Here is a 20,882-nt window from a genome sequence, read left to right as displayed (position 1 = left end):
TTTCGTAAAATCAGAAAAGTTAAAAAATAATTTTGAGTAAAATCAATAATACAAAACACTAGGCTTTATGAAATTTTAAGAAAGTCCAACAACTGTCCTCAACAAAACAAATCTATTTTGGATATCTATAGAGTAGGGCTCTTTTTGTTATTTATAGAAATAAAAGCCCTTGTTATGAATAAAAGGGGCTAAAAGGCAATTAAACAAAAGAAGAATCTGAACTAAAAAAAAATGAGATTTAAAAGTTAAGGGGTTCTCGATTTCTCGAGAAACCCTAAGTTCCTTCCTTCTTACCCTTTTCATTTCGATTTTTTTTTCTTCCACCGATTCCGGCAACTGCCCGGTGGTGGGCACTCCATCGCCTCCCTCTGCTGCTCCGCTGCTCCTCAACCGAGCACCCGGAGCGCCTGTTCCTCCGAGAGCCGCTCCATCCGTGATACCCTATGGCCACACAAGTGCAGGAGTGAGCGATTGAAGGGGAGTCTTGGGTGAAAGGAGAAGCTGGGTGGAAGGAGAAGCGTCGCAAAATGTCCACAGGGTTGAGTTACGTGAGGGAGAGGGTGGGAGATGGAGCCGGCCAACCCCTCCTCGACGTCGAAAACGGTGAAGAAATGATGCATGTGGAGCCAAGAGTGGGCATCGCCCTAGGTGACAGAACTCCACAGTCTCCGGGCACTCTTTACATCACAAATAAGTATGGACCGGTCCCCCTCACCCTTCCTTTCTAGACTTCTCTCGCTTCTGTTGTTATCGACGTTTGTTTTTTATTTTCTTGGTTGATTTCCCCTAATTGATTGCTTGATTGTGCTCGGCCACCCGCGTGTGGAATGTGCTTGTTTCAGGCGCTTGGTGTGGTTGAATGATGTGGACCGAGGAAATGGTTACGCCGTCGATTTTTTGTCGGTTTCATTGCACGCCATTTCCAGGGACCTAGCAGCCTATCCACACCCTTGTATCTACGCTCAGGTTATCTTCTTGTCTCTCATCCAGTTTTTCTTTCATCCCCTGCTGCCTTGGCTAGCAGACTTTAGTTGCATGCTTACTGATGTATGTTTCGAAATCCTAGTTGGCACTTTGCTGTGACACTCGTGCTCATTCTACTTCCCTTTTCATTTTCCTAACCAAAGTCAAATCTGTCGCCCCCTTTCATGTTTGAAGGTATTATTGTTTTTACAGGATACCTCTTGTCTTATGCTGAACGCCCAACGACATCCAGTTTTACAAGCCGACTGTTACAAGGCTGATGATGGAATCGTGTTGGTCTCATAATATGCGTTCAACGAACTAATCCTTTGCGCATAAAAGAAAAGTAGTATCATGATAATCATGTCGTATCCCTCTAATTTTTTGAAAATGTAAAACCAAGAAGATGCTTATGCGTCTAAACAGAGGAAATTAACAACAAAAATGTCATAGTGGACTTACATTTAATCTGTATTGGTATCAGGAAAAGTGGTTCAAAAACTTCCAAAGTGGTAGGAAAACATCATCTATTTGGCAACATGTGCTTCGTGCCTTCAACCAACTTGAGTTGAAGGGGTTTGATTAAAAACAATTTTCCCTGCTTGAAATGATTCATAGCTTCTGACAATGCCTTGGTTTTTTTCTTTGGATTTATGACCCAAACAAACTGCACCCGGCATGAAGGCCTAGTTGTGCTGGCTCAGCCTGCCATACCTACGGTCATCATACCAGTAGCGTAAAACTCTGAGGCTATGCTGGGCGGCAGCTTGTGCAGAGAGGAGACACCCACGGGAATCGAACCTTGACCACCCATCTAGTGGCAAATGCCTTGGCTTTAGGTTTAATATTTTTGGGAATCTAAAACCAAAATGGTTCGGTGAATTGGTGGTCTACAAAAGATGCTAAAAGTACCAATTATGAACAGTCAAATTCCAGAAACGTTTGTAAATCAATATGGTTGGTGCCAAACTCTGGGTAATATTAACCAATATAATCTGGTTTTAGTCCCACTGATGGGTGATATGGAGAATAATAATTCTTTTCTTCAAAGACGGGTTAGACACATGCAACATATATATTTTTTTCAGATTGGCTAAATAAGATCAATGTGTTGCGTTATAATCATGTGATTTTTTTTTAACAAGAAGAAATCTTATAGCAAATTCACAAGTTTATTTTCTTTCCAACATTCTTATCATATGCAGCAACATGATATTAGGGTACCATTAGCATTTAACTGGACTTTCTTGGAGTTGCATGTTTGAACTGTTGATCATGAGTGCTGGATAACTATACTTGAACCCAACAGTGAGATTATGTCTTCTGCTATATAGTGTGCTTGTGTTTTTTGATAGACTCTGCTAAAGGTTATTTGGTTTGTTATTACACCTTTATCTACTTATTTTATATCTTGCACACCTTTTTCTTTGATACATGGACTCTAAATAATATATTCTTTTTTTTCTTGAAGATCGAGACTGAGACTATTGATGATGAAGATGTGGATCTCGAAAGCTCGGAAGTAGAATGTAATGGTAATCTTGAGTTGTCTAGAATTAATGAAATACGGCTTGTGCCTTCAGATCCCAGCCAACGTATCCTCCAAAGTGCACTTGTTGATGTATATCTAAGTTTATTTGTTACAGTACTAACTGTATAGACTCTGTAATGAGGCTAACACCTTTGATTTACTTTGTTTTATTTGTCTGACTTTTAGTTGAGTCTTTTGTCTGTTCCATCAAATATATGCATGTCTATATGTCTCTTATTGTGTTTGCTGAACATCTACAGTCCTTGCATATATGTAAACACAATGAACATCTATATTGTTAATTTATTGTGGTCAATATGTATATGAAATTGTTAATTAGCTTGTTATTATGTTATAACTTATTTCTTAAATTGTTAATTTGTTAGTTGTAGTTTGTTGCTTCTCAGTTCTTGCTATTGAATTTTGAATAAACTAACCTTGTTAGCTGTTACTAGTTTAGTTGGTTGTTAAATGTTAAATTAATTTATTATTGTTGTTGGAATTTGATTTTTTGAATTATATATATATATATATATATATATATATATATATATATATATATATATATGTCCCCGTACCCACTTATTTTGGAATTTCCATGTTGTACCCTATGTACCCACCCGTACCCATACTCGTACGGTCGTACCCATGTGACAGACTATTTCTGTTCAGCTTCTCTTTACAGGTAACACGTGTCTGCTGTGAATTGGCCAAAATGAAATCATAGCTCTGAAACCAGTTGGAAAATGTAATATCAAGGTCACAAACGATACAGACCAAGTTGAAAGTTTAGTCTGGAAATATCTGAGATAGATCAGGTTGTTCAAACTTGCTTCTCAAAAAAAAAAGTCCTGTGATTCAAACTGAATTCAGTTCCTTGAATAAAGTCTGTGATATAAGTTTGCCATCATAATTATTTGAATACTAAATCAGTAACAGTACTTACAGTATTGTTGAAATGCATCAGAATCTTGTTATTGCTGAAGATTTGATATATCGGGTCTGCAAGGATGTAGACTATAGGATGTCTAACATAGAGAAAATAAAATCGATCCAAACTGTGTACATAATATATTCTTCTCTTAGCACGTATGCAGAATAAGATGTAGGGTATATATGACAATATTAGAATGTTATTCATCAAAGCAAAATGCATTAAATACAACCTTAACTTGGAATTCGACCTTGAATGGGAGAAAAAAGTTCAAGCAGTCCTTATCATGTCATGGTGTTTCTTTGCGCAAACTGCGTTCTATTCACAAGTAAAACGTCTAAGAATATAAATACAATTGTATTAAACTACATGCCATCTCCTCTTGCGTCAAACCAGAACTTTGAGATATTAAAATTGAACTAATTTTTCACATAGTCACAAAGCTTAGGAAAAATGGAACATGACGCAGTTTTATGGGATGCACCCAAGCTCAGTGAGTAAAGTCATCATCAAGATAATATAATACAAAACCTCAGCATGAGAAGAAGGAACATGACTGGTTTTTAAGACATAGATATCTAAAAATCAGTATTGGTAGTTTGGTACCAAGATGTTACAATGACGAATCATGTTAGTTTTGCTTAAATGATTCAATCAAATGTGTGTTCTTTATTTAACAAGCAATGATAAACACCCAAGTATATTTAACAAGCAATGATAAACACCCAAGTATATTTAACAAGCAATGATAAACACACAAGCAAGTTTAGATTTATCAAAAACACTTGTGATTATGATTATTTTGCCAAATAGTATGGTATTGTAATAGTACCAAATATGTCATATAGACATGGACACGAGTGTGGGACATAACACAAACACACTTGGTTACAACACAATGTAAAACTAGGGTAGAGGGACATGTCTGCATCATACACTCACACAAAAACATGATTATTGTGATAGGTAAATCCCTATGGATCCATCCCATGAAAGAGGGGTTGGGTCATGTTGAGTTCTTACTTTTAGACGGAGAGGTTGTAATTCATCCAGTCAACACAATCATAATCTTAGTTGTCAAAGGTGGCAGGTGGGCTAGGCACATGACCACTGCTTAGATTTGTGGGTCTTGGCGCTAGGGCCCTGTTTTTCCTCCCAGGCGGTGCTTAGGCTGTCACCGCTTATGTGGCAGGCGAATGATTTTTTTTTACTCCTTCATTTCTTTCTTTTTCTTCTTCTTCTACTCTCGCCACAACCCTTTTCTTTTCTTCTTCCCCTTTTTTTCTTCTTCTTCCCTTTTCTTTTCTTCTTCTTCCTCCTTTCACCCCTCCAGTGCCTCTACCTTCTTTTTCTTCTTTTTTCCCCTTTGCTTTTTCCTTCTTCTTTTTTTTCCTTCTTTTTCCCTTTTCTTATTTTTTTATTTTCTTCTTCTCCCTCCTCTTCCTTTTTTTCTTCTTCTTCCTTTTATTATTTTTTCCTTCTGTTTTATTTATGTTCTTCACATGTATGCCCATATTTTGCTCAAATATATATATGTATATACATACATACATAAATTTCGTTTTTTAGTTATATATATATGTGTGTGTGTGTTGTATCTTTTTTCATATATTTGTATATATATGTATGTATATATATAGATAGATAGATAGTTTTTTTTATTTGTTTTTTGCAAATATATATGTATATATATATGTTTTATGTTATGCACTTTTACAAATTTTGTGTTATGTTACACTGGATTATACACTTTTACTTTATTCATTGATATAATAATGTGTTTGTTACTAAATTAAATATTTATTGTAATATTTCTACTTTTCTTGATGTTTTGTTCTTGTGGTCACGACTAGGTCAACTAGTCCCTCAGAGACCGCGATTAGTACTTTTAGCGGTCTTCTGCTTAGGCCCGACTAGTGCTTTTAGCTACGGATTATAATACCTTTACATAATAATGGTATTCGATTTTTTCAAATGAAAAACAGATCATTTGATTTCACCGATTTATCTTTTATGTTTTTTTTTATCAAATCTGCTGGTTCCTGTGAGATAAACATAATAAATCAGGAATCTTGACCAGTACCATGTACATATAAGTGCAAAACAAAATAGGTCAAGATCCATTGTTTACTCTCATTTTTTATTTTAGTCTAGTCTTAGAAACTCGAACTCCTTGGATGGAATTCATAGCATGAATCCAAACTCCTATTATAATCCAAATAAAAAGAATTATCAACTAGGATAATTATTAAATGAGATACTATTATATTACCATATTTGCTTTACCATTAATTGGAAGTTAGAAGATGGAAGAGGTTTCTTTAACATTTCAACTCAAAATGGATCATGCTGGAATGAGAATTTCATGGATTTAAGCATAAAATTTCTTTCAACTATCTTTATATGAGAAAAGATGTTGTTCTTGGAAACTACTTAATTCTTTGTAGAAAAAGAACAAAAAGAAAAAGTTAAGGATCAAAGTTGCTCTTTGAACAAAAGAATTTTTTTACGATATGTAGGTTTTAGAATGTCTGTGTAAACTTCTAAGCAATTATAAGCAACCACAAAGATCTTAAAACTTTCTCCTTTATAACCAACAAGATATAGCTCTGATGATTGACCTATGTGCTGTATGTCGCATGGGTGCATCTGAGGGGCTCCCATACCTATGTTTACTTTGCAGGGTGCGGGTACAGGTGCAGCATGTGTCGGGTTGGGTCCGGACCCAACCCAACAACCTTTCTTTTTTTTATTATGGTCAATGGGGCAGGGCCATTTTGGTCCCACTCATTGACCAACATCATGAAAAAGGGGGGGGGGGGTAGCGAGTCCCCCCTTCCCCACCTTTTTCCCTCCCCCTCCTCATTGGCAATCTCCCTTTGGCGATTTCTTCACTCGGCAACCTTGGAGACTGGCTGAAAAGGCTCTAGCATCCTTTGGTGACTATGGAAAGATAAGTGTTGTTCTTGTTTTTTCTTTTTTTTTGTGTGTGTTTTTAGTATTTAACACCAAAAAAAGGGGAAACCCCAAAATTTTCTAGCTGACATTAGGGTTTGCCATAATAGGCAAAACCCCTTTTTTTAATGACAAGGTTTTAGGTTTCTTAGTGTTTTTTGCTAAGTTTTTTTTATTAGGGTTACTGGTATATTGTTTTTTTTCTTATTTTAATGTTTATATTTGAGTTATTATTGCTTTCATTTGTTTGTATCATATTCCTAATTTTAGTTTTCATTTCTAGGGTTTTTGTGGTTGATTTTTTCTTTTATTTTCTATTTCCTTGATTTGGTTTATTTTATGTAATTGTGCTAGGTTTTTTATTTTTATTTGACTGTATTTCATACTTGCATTGCTAACCATTTTTACTGTTCGTATGTATATAGATGATTTATGCTTATATTTACAGTTTGCAAATTTGTTTTATGCTTTATTTTTTTTAATCTTTAGTTACTCTTAAATGCTTAAAAATATTGGTTAGCTATGTTTTGTTGTTTTTGCATTTACTGTTAGCTATTTTTTAATGAAAACAAATATGCAGTTTATTTATAAGCATATATTTTGTGAAAAGTGAAAAAAAAATTTGCGGTTTGAAGTTCAACCCAACTCAGTTTATGAAGTTATTCTTAATTTTCATGAACCGAACTTGGTTTATTTCATAAGAAATTCATATATGTCAATAAAATGAACATAATCGGTTTATTTTAATCTAAAAATGTATAAAAATTAAACATGACCAGTTGCTTTTCATTATAAATTACATTTTCATGTTGATTCGCAAAAGATGTACATATTTGACAACATTAACGATTTTGATTGACTGATTTATTTAGAAGATGCATATGATGGAGATTGAAGAGCTTTTGATTTTATTAAGCTATTCTCAATTTTCATGAACCCAACTTGGTTTATTTCATAAGAAATCCATATATGTCAATAAAATGAACATAGTCGGTTTATTTTAATATAAAAATGTATAAAAATTAAACATGACCAGTTGCTTTTCATTATAAATTACATTTTCATTTTGATTCGCAAAAGATGTACATATTTGACAACATTAACGATTTTGATTGACTGATTTATTTAGAAGATGCATTTGATGGAGATTGAAGAACTTTTGATTTTATTAAATACAATATGGCTTTATATAATAGAGTTTGAATTTTGCTGATTATATTGTATACTTTTTGCTTTTCTTTGCTATTTGTAGAATGATTTTTACTATTTCCTTTTTTATTTGGTCCTTTTTTTATGGCAGTATGGCTGATAATGGAAAGGGGACTGTTGGAAATTCAAGTTCGAGTGCAAATTCATTTTCAAGTTGTACATCTAATAAAATGTTGACACTTGAGAAGCCATGTGGTTGGGTAAAGCCCATGGAGGAGGTGGGAATGTGCTATTTAAGTGTAATTTTTGTGAGATGGAGTTCATTGAATCATAGACAAGAGTGAAGACCCACCTTTTGAAATTCCAAAACAAGGTATTAGGTCATGTGGGGAGGTGGATGATGCCATGGTTATGCAGTTAAAGAATGAACAAGAAGCTGTTGAGAAAAAAATATGTTGTGTCATCCAGTTATGTGAACATACTATTATCTAGTCACAAGAATGATGATGTTCAGAAGAAAAGGAATGCAGAGGCGAGCCAAAGAACAATTCAGGCATCATTCAATATGGAAGGGAAGAAATGGATAGAAAAGTTACCTTTTTTTCTTTTCGAGTTCCCTACCATTTAATATAGCTACAAATCCTTATTTCAAGGATCTAGTTACCTTATTGGCAAATTGGTTGGGTAAAGCCCCTGGAGGAGGTGGGAATGTGCTATTTAAGTGTAATTTTTGTGAGATGGAGTTCACTGAATCATATACAAGAGTGAAGACCCACCTTTTGAAGATTCCAAAACAAGGTATTAGGGCATGTGGGGAAGTGGATGATGTCATGGTTATGCAGTTAAAGAATGAACAAGAAGCTGTTGAAAAAAAGATTATGTTGTGCAATCCAGTTATGTGAACATATTATTATCTAGTCACAAATGATAATGTTCAGAAGAAAACGAAAGCAGAGGCGAGCCAAAGAACAATTCAAGCATCATTTCAGTATGTATGGAAGGGAAGAAATGGATAGAAAAGTTGACTTTTTTTTTGAGTTCCTTGCCATTTAGTGTAGCTAGAAAGCCTTATTTCAAGGATCTAGTTATGTTATTGGCCAATTGCAATCTAAATGGTTATGAACCTCCTAGTTCTGAGAAATTACACGACCATTTTAGCAGAGGAGAAGACAAATATTTAGAAGTTATTAGAATATAAAATTTTTTCATGGGCTGAAAATGGAGTTTTTATAGTTTCTGATGGATGGACAGATATCCAAAGGTGCCCTTTAATAAATTTTATAACAACTTCAATCAAAGAGCCAATGTTTTTGAAAATAATAGATGCATTTGGAGAGTTTAAGGATGCAGACTACTTGAAAGAACTGTTTGTAGAGGTGATTAAAGAAGTGGGGGAGGACAAGGTGGTTCAAGTAATGATAGATAACACTCCAGTATACATAGTATACAGATTAGCTCACATTAGTTTGGAGAATGATTATCTTCATATATTTTGGACCCCTTGTGTAGCACACAGTTTGAATTTGACTCTAAAAAGTATATGCAATCCACCAAACAAATAAAAGGATATAGTTGCCTATAAGTTGTGTGGATGGATAGAGGAGCTTAAGAAAGATGTGAAAAACATTAAAAATTTTGTTGTTAATCATCAACATGAACTTTTTATTTATACTAGACATATTGAACTCAAATTGCTAAGGGTTGCTGAGACTCGTTACACATCCATTATTGTAATGGTTAAGAGGATCAAAGAAGTCAAAAATGCATTGTTTCATATGGTAACTAATGCCAAACGGAGTTTTGATTATTCTGATGATGACACAAAATCCCATGCCTTCAAGAGATTGATTGTTGATAATGTGGTGGGACAATGTGTTTTACTTTATTGAGTTCACATAGCCTATTTGGGAAATGTTGAGGGCTGTTGACTGAGGTGAGTCTGTGCTTCATGAAGTGTATGAAATGTGGGATACCATGATTAGAAAAGGCCAAACTGCAATTTTTAAACATGAAAATTGTTGAATAGTGTAATGCATATTAAGGATGTAATATAGGTATCATTGTGTTAGTGCTACCCTCCTAGTCTTGTGCATATAATTATTTTAGAAGGGCATTTCTGTACTTATCTAGGGAGTTAGAAGTCAACAGTTTTTGTCTTTTTGTGTAACCATAAGGGGACATCCCTCATATGTTGTAAAGTCTCTCTCATTCTTTAGTTAAGGAAGTTTTCTTTCTCCCATGGTGGTGCATCCTCCTCCTTGCTTGTTTTGATAAAAATAAAGATTCTGCCCGATGGAACAAGAGCAACACTGGTCTGCAGTTCATGGCACATTTATTGAATCCCAAATACTATGGAAAAAAGTTGCTATCTGAAGGTATTGGTTGAAACCCCACCTCATACGGATTCTGAACTTTAAAAAAATAAGGTGTATTTTAATAGGATATTTAAAGACCCAGGCCAACATGATAGTGTGCACAGTGAGTATATGAAGTTCTCTATGGGGCTTTTTGAAGGTTTGAAAGGTTTAGTGGATAAGGATGATGGATATCCTCGTATATGGTGGGTGACATGGATATGAGTACCCTTTGCTTGAGCAACTTGCTTTGAAGTTATTGGTTCAACATGCCACATCTTGTTGTAAAAGAAATTGGAGCAAATATGCACAAATTCACAACATTAAAAGAAACAAGCTCACTAGGAAACATGGAGAGGATTTGGTGTTCGTTCATTCCAACCTTCGATTACTTTTGCGAGTCCAAGATAACCAAAGATATTTAAATTATTAATTTTGAGTATTTTAATTTATAATATTGAGTTTACTTATAGATTTTAAGACTAAGTTTTATTTACATATCTAACACTTAACTATTTAATTTCTTGCAGGCAAAGAAGCACCAAATTTTTTGGCTGTCAATGCTGCAAATTTCGATTTAGAAAAGGGATCATGAGTTGGAAATTCTCAACTTAGAATTAAGTGATCCTGTTCTGCCATAATCTTTTTGTTCTTTTGAAAAAGAAACATGTGAGCTTAAGCTACAATGCCCACAACCATAAGCTCCATAGCTTTTTAGTTATGAATTATTTTGAATTTTGGACTTTTTGGGTATATCTCTTAACTACGTAACTTGTTAAGTTCTCAGTTGTATTGTGTATGTTATTTGAATTTCCAATAATGTATGTGAATTGTGAACTAGTTTAATTGTTAATTGCAACTATTCTAGTTGCATGTTAACTACTAAAACTATTGTTATTTTTTTATGAATTGCGATTTTTATGCAATGTCTGTTAACTTGTCATGAATGAATTGCAATTTTTTGTTGTTTAATTGTTATGAATTGTGTGTGTGTATCATAGTCACAAATCTCTGCATAATTTTGAGTTCATGCAAAAAAAACATGAAAAATATATTTTCCACAATTTCCAAGTTTTAAACGCTACATTTTCATAACATCTACCATATTGAAAAACTCACATTCTTTTCGCATGTTTTTGAGCAAACAACAATTAGAATGCCAAAGAAACTCAAAATTTTTAAAAGCCTGAAATTTTGATTTCAAGGTGTTTTACTCACGATTATATTGTGCTTTTTTAAAAACACACTTAAAATGCTTTCACCTTTCACACCAAAGCCAGCAATTTTTGGCATGAATTTGTGGTCCTTGTGGGGGCTTTGGAGAATTTTATAGGCATAGAGGGTGGAAACCTTTCCTACTCCTTGTATATGGGACTAAAAGTCTTAGTCTTCAAAAACAAACTTTAGCTAAGTGGTAAGAGCCTTAAAAGTTAACCGTTGGTGAGGTGGAGGTGGGCCTTGCTTGGAGCGCCCTTTGAAACTTCAAGTCTTAAAGGGGAGAGCATCACAAAGTCAAGATTCTTTTATAAAGTTCCATTTATAACCTTTTTTCTATTTAAATGCCTAAAATACCACAAAAAATAATTTTAATGCCTAAACATCAGGGGGATCTGAATTGTGTTAATTCTTAGTTATATATATTGTTAAAGTAAAATAATGTGCTTTTTATTGTATATTTTTTTATATTTTTGTTATTTTTTATAAAAAATTCCTTTTTCAAAAACTTGCTGCGATTTTTCCATGAAAAATGACCTTGTTCAAAGTCTCCCAAGATTTTCCTTTACTGAGAAAATCCCAAGAAGGAGATTTGTAACTCTGATATATACACACACACACACACACGTTACCCTGTACCCGCATTTTTTGAATTTGCTGCGTTGTACCTCCGAACCCGCACCCTCGATCCATGTGACATAGCCTATCTGTCACAATCTAAATAATCAAAACACTTGTGCAAAATTGCTCATAAGACATTGGTTTACGCATGGTCAACTTGTTTGCTTGTTGCAGGTCATAGGTTCATTTGAACTGAAAAAGATTTGGTAATACTCAGAACTTTGGATTTTGGGTTGCAGATCGCTGCCCCAAAATATAAAACATGGAAACTATGGGTTTACGGAATCAACTCTGTGCAGAAGCAACTAACTCTTCCTCTACTCTGAGATGCTTTTTTATATGTATACTAGAAGGAACATGGCTGTGTTTCTTGCTAAATGTTTTGCACGGGATCAAATTATGTACGATTACTTGGTTGTTCATGTTTATTTTTGGATTCATCTTTGTTTTTGGTGACAAGCTGCTGCAGTTCTGCTGCTTGTTTTCCCATCGTCATTTGGATAGCTGTGTGATCCTAATTTTTCTTGTCTTTGTTTGCTAGAGTTGTTTGTTTTGTCACAATTATTTCCAATAATGTGATCCTTGACTGACATGTTAGTTGATACCCTCTTTGAAATCTTCTGTGATTGCGCTGAACTTAATCCTGATCCTAACGAAGGTGAGACTATTTATGGTGATGTAGTTATTAATATCTTTTTTCCTTATATTTTATTTGTTACGTTGTTTGTTCTACTCTTCAGAGCAAGATGAAGAAGACAGCTGGGATTTTGGTGAAGAGCTGGGAGATGATGGCTTGGAAGCTGGTTAGTGATGTTGTCCTTGTTAAATGACGATTCCATGTTCCCTTCTACAGATGACATATTTTCATTGCCATGCTGAAATGCAGGTGAAGATCCTCTTCCATCCGGTCATCTTGCAAATACCATTGGCTATTCAAATGGACTAATGGATCATGATTTGGCACATACAATACTTGAGGTGTGTATTCTTCTTAATACCACATCATAACATTTTGATTCTGAAAGGAGAGAAAAGTTTAGGAGGAAACTTATTACTTGCATTTGTGTGTGTAGATTGGGGAAGATGCAACCGACTCTATGTGGAGCATCTATGGCATCATCTGAACTGTTAGATTAGATTGAATGTGATGGTCCAAATTGAATTTTGAAATTCAAACCTCATAGGTGATTGTTTACTCATTCAATGTCATTTATGGTCTGCTCCATGCATGGCAATTAATTACAAGCCATCATTTATGAGGATGTAAATTTTGAAATTAAATATGGGCCATTAAGTTGAATATAGTCCGGATGGTTCGGATGATGACATGGATGTTCCACGTAGGGTTGGTTGCATCTTTATATATATATATATATATATATATATATATATATATATTGCACATCTGACCTTCCAGATGTGATCTATATGTTTGGTTTAGTAGAATCGGCCCTTGTGTCATGTTTTTCCAACATGTAAAAACTCAATGGCTTTCAATACACTAAATTTTCAACCCTCAAAAAACCATATATTTACATCAAAATAATAGGCTCCAAGGGCCGATTCTACTATTAGATCATGCATGAACACATGCATGGGGTCAGATTTGGTCAAAATGACCTCTCTCTATGAGTTATATGTAAGACATATTTGCTACAATCGCTTATACATACAATCTAGTAGAAAATGCTCTCTTCACATTTTTAAATTTTTTGTGGATCCTTACAAATGTGATGTACATAGTTTAGTAGAAAACATGTTTTGGACTGTGTGTTTGCAACATGTAAGCAAGTTTTTCAAGGGCTTCGAAAATCAATGCCTCACAATGTACCAAACTTTTATGAATTAAAGAATGATAATTTTCCCTAGCAAAAGCAATGTCAAACACATCTATGTGGTCAGATTGAGTGGATACAATTTGCATTTTCGCACCTATGACTTTCCAACTAGATATTACATACTGTTAGATTTGGTATCCATGGGGGTCCAAAGCAGTCACAAGAAGAAAGGAGAGACGATGTGCTAGGGTGCTGTTACTTCTGTTCAACTGATTCCCAATAGGGGAATCGTGGATAAGGTTTCCATTATTATTGAAAAATAACATACAAGCATCATTTATATATTTGCCCACATCCTAAACATTACAAGAAACTCACTACAAGAGGCAATATTGGAAAGAATAAAATAGAAATAAAAGACCAAAATGGAATGTTTGATTATACACATATTGGATTTGGATTCAATACCCAGATCCAACTAACGATATCTCTCAATAGCCTCCCTCAAGTTGTACATGATCATCACCATGGCTAACTTGGACTTTAAATACCAAAACCTTTGCTTTGTCAAACTCTTTGTAAAAAGATCTGCTATTTGATTTTCTGAACGATGAATCTTCAACTTTCACGTGTTCAATTCTATTTCTGATAAAATGTTGATCGATTTCTATGTGCTTGGTCTTTCCATGATGCACAGGATTCAATGAGATATTGATGGCACTTTGATTGTCATGATCTAGGGATTGTCTCATCTAGTTCATGTTACAAATTTCTTATCCATGTCAACTCTGAAGCAGTTGCTGCCATGACTTGGTATTCAACTTTTATGCTTGATCGATCTATGGCCCTTTGTTTGTGACTTGACCTAGAAACTAGATTGCCTCCAACAAATATACAATAACCAGGAATTGATATTCTTCCATATGGATCTCTTGCCCAATCAACATCTGAATAGGCCATAACTATGAGATCTTCTTTATGATCTTTTTTTCTTATAAAACAGTCCATCACCCAAGGCACCCTTTAAATACCTTAGAATTCGCTTCACTGCTTTCATATGAGTAGTTCTTGTAAATTGAGACACTTGGGTTACTGCAAGCATGACATCTGGTCTTGTGAAGGTAAAATATTGGAACATTCCCACAATATTCCTATATTCAGTTGGATCACTTAACGACTATACTTCAACTGAGCAAGATCCTTCATCTTAAAACGTCTGTGCAACACTTCCTTTATTTATTGAATATGTTTATCTGAGTTCCTTCTAACAATGATGTCATCCACATATATAAGCAAAACAGTCATGTATCACTTACCTTTGTGGATAAACAACAAATGATCAAGAGAAGATCTATAAAAGCCATGCTTATGTATTTCTAGAGAGAAACTCTTGAACCACGGATTAGAGGCTTGCTTTAGCCCATATATTGCCCTCCTAAGTTTACACACATCTTCACTTGGATCATTTTCACTATATCCCTGTGGTAGCTCCATCTAAACTTCTTCTTTAAGTATCCGTGTAAAAATGCATTCTTGACATCAAGTTGGTTTAGGGTCCATCTATGATCCACTGCTAGAGACAAAATGATTTGTATTGTTCCCATTTTAACCACAGGCTGAATGTCTCTTCATAATCCATGCAATCCTCTTTTGTAAAACCTTGAGCAACTAGTCGAACTTTATACCTTTTAATGGTGTGTGATAATATTGAACCATGCCCTCTTTAGCTTTCGGAACTGGTTCTGCAGTAAAATCACACTCAAAGGAACTCTCATCAAACACTCACATATTTGGAAATGTAATTACATTTATTTTTGATATCATTAGCACCTGAATCCTTTATAACTATCAGATTTACAAATGTAAGCTCTAGGTTTGAATTTATTCCTCATGAACTTATCTATGTGAACATAGCAAATGCACCCATAAGCTCATAAAGAATCATAGTCACGATGCTTTCCAAACAATGCATAGTGGGAAGACTTATAATTTAAAATCTTCATGGGCAACATATTTATAACATGAACAACTGAATGAAAAGCCTTTGTCCAGAGACAAAGAAGTTTTTCCGGCAACGTACCTAGGGAACTTTCAATAATATGGCAATGCTTTTTTTTAATAAGCCCATTTTGTTGAGGAGTGTAAGGGCAAGATACTCTTCTTATTTTCAAGATAAGTAATAATTTCCTTCGAAGAGCACTCACCTCCACCATCACACTGGAAATTCATAATAGACATTGAAAACTAATTTTTAACCAATATATGAAATTTTGTGAATATATTAAACACTTCATGCTTATGCCTCATAAAATATATCCACCTATAACGAGAGAAGTTATATTGAAAGAAATGTAGTAACGACTGCAAGAGGGAGACACATTGGGTGTTGGATCCCATGCATCGGAATGCACAATTTCAAAAGGTTTCAAAGTTTTTTCATTCCAAGAATTAAATGGAAGTACATGACTCTTTGAAATTTGACAACTTGGATAGATAACAATTGCGGACTCATGTTCTAAACTATTCTTGGGAATAAGTTTACTAGAAACCAATCATTCAATAAAACCATGACTACAATGGCCAAAACGACTATGCCAATCATTGACTTTATTTAAACTAGAATCAGTGAACAAAACAGATGGACTGGTAACTCTAGACTAGGCTTCAAAACAAAACCAACCGACTTAGATGCATGATCTTCTTTGAAGATATACATATTTTTCGATCTTTTGCCTTCAGCTAATATCCTCTTCGTGCGAAGATCCTTGATACAAACCGACGACAAAGTAAATACAACACACAAATTGGTATTATCAACAAGTTTAGGGACAAAAATAAGATTATTGTTGATGTTGGGGACAAAAAAATACATTAGAAAGACCTAGAGGCCTAAATTTGGACAAAGAAATTTACACATTTCCAGTGTGATAGGGTGACAAGTCCAATCTCCAGTAGCAATACTATCTTTGTCATGATAAGGAACCAACGTTAAGAACTTACCCTTATCACTTGTGATGTGATTAGCATCTCCATAATCAAGGTACCACACCTTTTTGTCATTCTGGTAACAAATAATAACTGCTTATCTATTGAAAGTTGTCCTTCACTTCCAAATTGACCGTTGATTCTTGTTTTGTGTTGTCCCTTGATTATACCTGAGATCATCCTTAAACCAACCATTTTCTGTGACTTGCTCTGGTTTCTTGCATATGAAGCAAGTATGAATAAGACGTCATCCTTGCACAGTAGTGTTATGGAGAATGTTCTTTGTGGGTAGTATACCTCGGCCTCCCTGATTGCCTCCGCGACCACGTCCCCTGCCTCCTCTATTTGGGAATGTTGTTTCTAAAATAGGAAAGGAGTGTCACTTCCAAAAAAAGGAGTGTCGTTGGGTATATTGCAATGCCAGTCATAAGGCAGTCTCCATTTGAAGGGTAAAATTGTCACAAACACCTATAAATTCGCCTATAATGCCTCTAAATGAGTTGGTGGGTATATGAGGAATATTGCTATATTCTGTGGACACGTTGAGAACTACCATTATTTGTAGGGGTAGTTTTTGAACAAAGTTACCAAAAATGCCAAAGAAAGTGGGGAAGTGCACTTTCCCGAAGCGCAAAACGCACTGGGAAGCACAACATTTTTTGGGAAGCGTGCTTTCCAATTTAGGGGAAAATACGCTTCCCATTTATGGGAAACATGCTCCCCCCCTCGCTTTCCCCTTTTTTTCATTTTTTTGTATTTTTATTTTATTTTTCTTTTTTTTTGCTTCCCCTTTGCTTCCTATGTCTCTTATGTGAAAATATCTTCAAAAAGACTAGGCACAACAGCACTAGATTCTCAATATGAAATGTGTCTACAAAGGCACAAGATGAACACGCACAAAAGAATACAAATGCACAAAGGCGTAAAATAAAGAGAACTTTTATTGAATAAGTGGGAGAGCTTTACAAAAGCTTGACAAATGGGGTAACCCCTATTTATATACATAAGAGGACCCAAGGAGGGGCTCCCTCGTATAGACGTTGGAGCCCCTCCAAGGGTCGTATTACTGACGGTTGGAGGGGCCCAACGTCTATATGGTGTGGGCTCCTCAATGACTAAAAGTCAAAAAAGTAATAAAAAAATAAAAAAAAGTAGAAAATACAAAAATGAATAAAGCATATTAAAGAAGAATATACGTGAAATAAGAAAAAGACTGTTTTACCCCTAGTGAGTATTACAAGAATTAAATATCTATATCTATATATATAGATACATAGACATATATATAAGATATATATGTATTTGTATCTTTATATATATAGATATATATAAATTACATTTTAACATCCCCCTTCAAACTTACGTTATAATCACTGAAAGTTTGCCTAGAAGAAAACTGAATCTAGGGGAGCAAAGCGCCTTAGTAAAAAAATCTGTCAGTTGACATTCTGATGGCACACAAGGTAGATCTATGACTTTCTTCAAATATTCTTCTCTAACATAGGGGCAGTCCATGCCGATATGCTTTGTGCGCTCATGAAAAGTATGATTCTTGGCAATATATATTGCACTTTTATTATCACAACACAACTTCGTGGGTCATTAAATATGAACCCCCATATCTTCCGGCATCCGCCAAATCCAAACAATCTCCATGATTGTAATTGCTATGGCCCAGTATTCGGCCGCAGTGAATGGCAAAGACACTTTTTTGTTACTTTTTGCATCTTCAAGAAAATAATGATTCACCTAAGAACACAAAAACCAGTGGTGAGTGACGATTATGGATCACCTCCCCAATCAGAGTCAGTATGAGCAATTAAATTTAATTCAAAATATGAGGATAAAATTACTCCTTTGTTTATGGACCCCTTCATATATCTGATAATTCGAAGGATGACACTCATATGAACTGACGTAGGAGTGTGCTGAAATTGACTTGCAACATGTACAACATGAGAGATATCAGGTCTAGTGATGCTAAGATGCATCAAAGATCCAACAAGATGCTTGTAAGGGGTGGGATCTTCTAGTGGAACCCCATAATCAATTTTCATCTTTGTTCCTACTACTTCAATTGTTTCACAAATTTTATAATATGTAATTCTTGACCTGTCAATAATCTCAAGTTTAGTTTGATAAAAACATTAACCCCTTTGAGATTAGGCAACTTCAGTGCCTAAAAAATATGTCAGAAAACCTAAGTCTGACATTTTAAATCTTCCTGTCAACGTAGACTTGATACTCTTAATCCCTTTAGTATCATCACCTTTGATTAGCATATCATCAACATACAATAATAAGATTACAATTCCTGCATTAGATTTAACAAACAAGACAACGTCAGTATAACATGAAGTAAAACCATTTTCTATCATTAAATTATTAAACCGATCATGCTTTGGGAGCTTGTTTCAAACCATAAAGAGCTTTTCGTAGACGAATAACTTTTTCTTTAGGAACATCCATACCTGGAGGAACATCCACATAGACTTCTTCATTTAGGTTTAAAATTAAAAATACATTTTTAATGTTCATTTAATATATGCTCATTTTTTAATGGAGGCAATAGTAATAAGACACCTAATAGTGACTATACGCTCAACGGGAGCAAAAGTTTCATCGTAATCTATTCTATATTCTTGACTATACCCTTTGGCAACGAGACGAGCCTTATATCTTTTAAGAGACCCGTTCCTCTTAGTCTTGACCTTAAAAACCCTACATCCTATTGCCTTCTTACCTTTATGTAGATCTTGAAATTCCCAAGTTTTGGCTTTTCTAAGAGCTTTAAGTTCACTTTCCATTGCATCCCTACATTCTACAATTTTTCTTGGCTTCTTCAAAATTTTTAGGTTTCACATGTGAATGAATAACACTAAGGCATGCTCTATGTTTAGGTGAAAAATATTTGTAGGATATAAATCTAGAAGGAATTCTTCTAGCTCTTTCGGTCCTACGATGATTTAGATTATTTGTAGAAATAGGTTTACTAGATTCACTATACTTTTCAATTGCACTTCTAAAAATGTTTCTATCTCTATGGGTATAGGTAATAGGTTCATTGGATGTTCCCATTTTGGTATGTTGTTCAAGAGTTTGAAAATGAGAATCATTGCTCTCTTGTATATTTTCATCATTACTAGGAGCATCATATATCAATTCATCTTCACTAGATACATCATCATTTCTTGATAACAATTCAAACAAAAAAGAATAATCCATATTATCTCCATGAGGTTCATATTCTTCAAAACCACTAACACTTTATAAAAAGTTTACATTTCTAGAAACATATAATTTATCATATTTGACATCATAACATCTAAAACTTTTTTGTGTTTCGGAATACCCAAGAAATGCATAAGGAATAGCTTTTGGTGAAAGTTTATCATTTTTATCGGTAAGAACAAAACATTTGCATTAAAAAACTCTTAACCTATTGGAGTCAGATTCTTTTTGATATACAATTTCAAAAGTTGAGATTTTATTTAAATGTTTGGAGGGAAGACAATTTATAAGATAAACGGATGCAAGAGCAGCCTCGGCCCAAATTTTTTTAGGATTTTTTTTGAGAAATAAACAAGGTTCTAGTGGTTTCAACTATGTGTCTATGTTTTCATTCGGTTAAATCATTTTATTGAGGTATTTTGGGACATGATTTTTGATGAACAATTTCATTAATTTCAAAATAATTTTTAAATTTATTTGAAAGATATTCACCTCCGGAGTCGGTTCTAAGAATCTTTAGGTTACAATTAAATTGACTTTTAATCATTATGTGGTATGTCTTGAATGATGAAAACACCTCATGTTTATGCTTAAGAAAATATATCCAACAATATCTAAAGTAGTCATCAACAAAAATGACATAATAAGAGAATCCTCCTTTGGATATAACGGGTGCCAGTCCCCACACATCCGAATACACGACTTCAAAATGTTTGGTTGCGAACATAGTTCTTTGATCAAAAGGCAAACTTCTCATTTTTTCAAGAATACAATCATTACAAGTGAAATCTTTTTTACAAAGATCTTTAACAAAATGTAAATAATAGAACTTGGTAATATTGGGATGCCCAAAACGTTTATGCCAAACATTTATATCTTTATATTGGACAATGTTATAAAAAGAGTGTTTTGGAATTTGGAGAAATTCCATGTAGTATAGATCTCCCTTCCTAGAGCCTTCCCCAATCAACTTCTCGGACCGGCGTATCCAACATTTATTTGATGAGAATTTGACATCACACACATGGTTTGTGAGACCAACAACAACAACAACAACAACAACAACAACTACGCCTTCATCCCAAAACAATTGGGGTTGGCGATATGAACCAAAAAATAAAATCATTCTGGGTCTTCCACATGAATCCTTCTCCTCTCCAATGCCA

The 20,882-nt window shown here is 34.5% G+C and overlaps 1 protein-coding gene across 1 annotated transcript in view; it reads left to right on the top strand.

Moving 5' to 3' along the window:
* The first annotated feature begins 275 nt into the window (after window positions 1-275).
* LOC149830867 (nucleotide-sensitive chloride conductance regulator (ICln) family protein) overlaps window positions 276-20,882 on the top strand; it is a 31,341-nt gene continuing 10,734 nt past the window's right edge. The window contains exons 1-6 of the mRNA XM_090013530.1: window positions 276-694; window positions 843-966; window positions 2,435-2,558; window positions 12,321-12,380; window positions 12,463-12,525; window positions 12,609-12,700. Coding sequence (XP_089869656.1) covers window positions 528-694; window positions 843-966; window positions 2,435-2,558; window positions 12,321-12,380; window positions 12,463-12,525; window positions 12,609-12,700 — 630 coding nt within the window. The 5' untranslated portion in view covers window positions 276-527. The remainder of the gene's footprint in view (window positions 695-842; window positions 967-2,434; window positions 2,559-12,320; window positions 12,381-12,462; window positions 12,526-12,608; window positions 12,701-20,882) is intronic.

Source organism: Nuphar pumila, chromosome 7, assembly GCF_984573655.1.
Source record: "Nuphar pumila chromosome 7, dmNupPumi1.hap1.1, whole genome shotgun sequence".
Classification (NCBI taxonomy): domain Eukaryota; kingdom Viridiplantae; phylum Streptophyta; class Magnoliopsida; order Nymphaeales; family Nymphaeaceae; genus Nuphar; species Nuphar pumila.
Note: the sequence above shows the minus strand (reverse complement) of the source record. Positions and strands in the feature narration are given on the sequence as shown.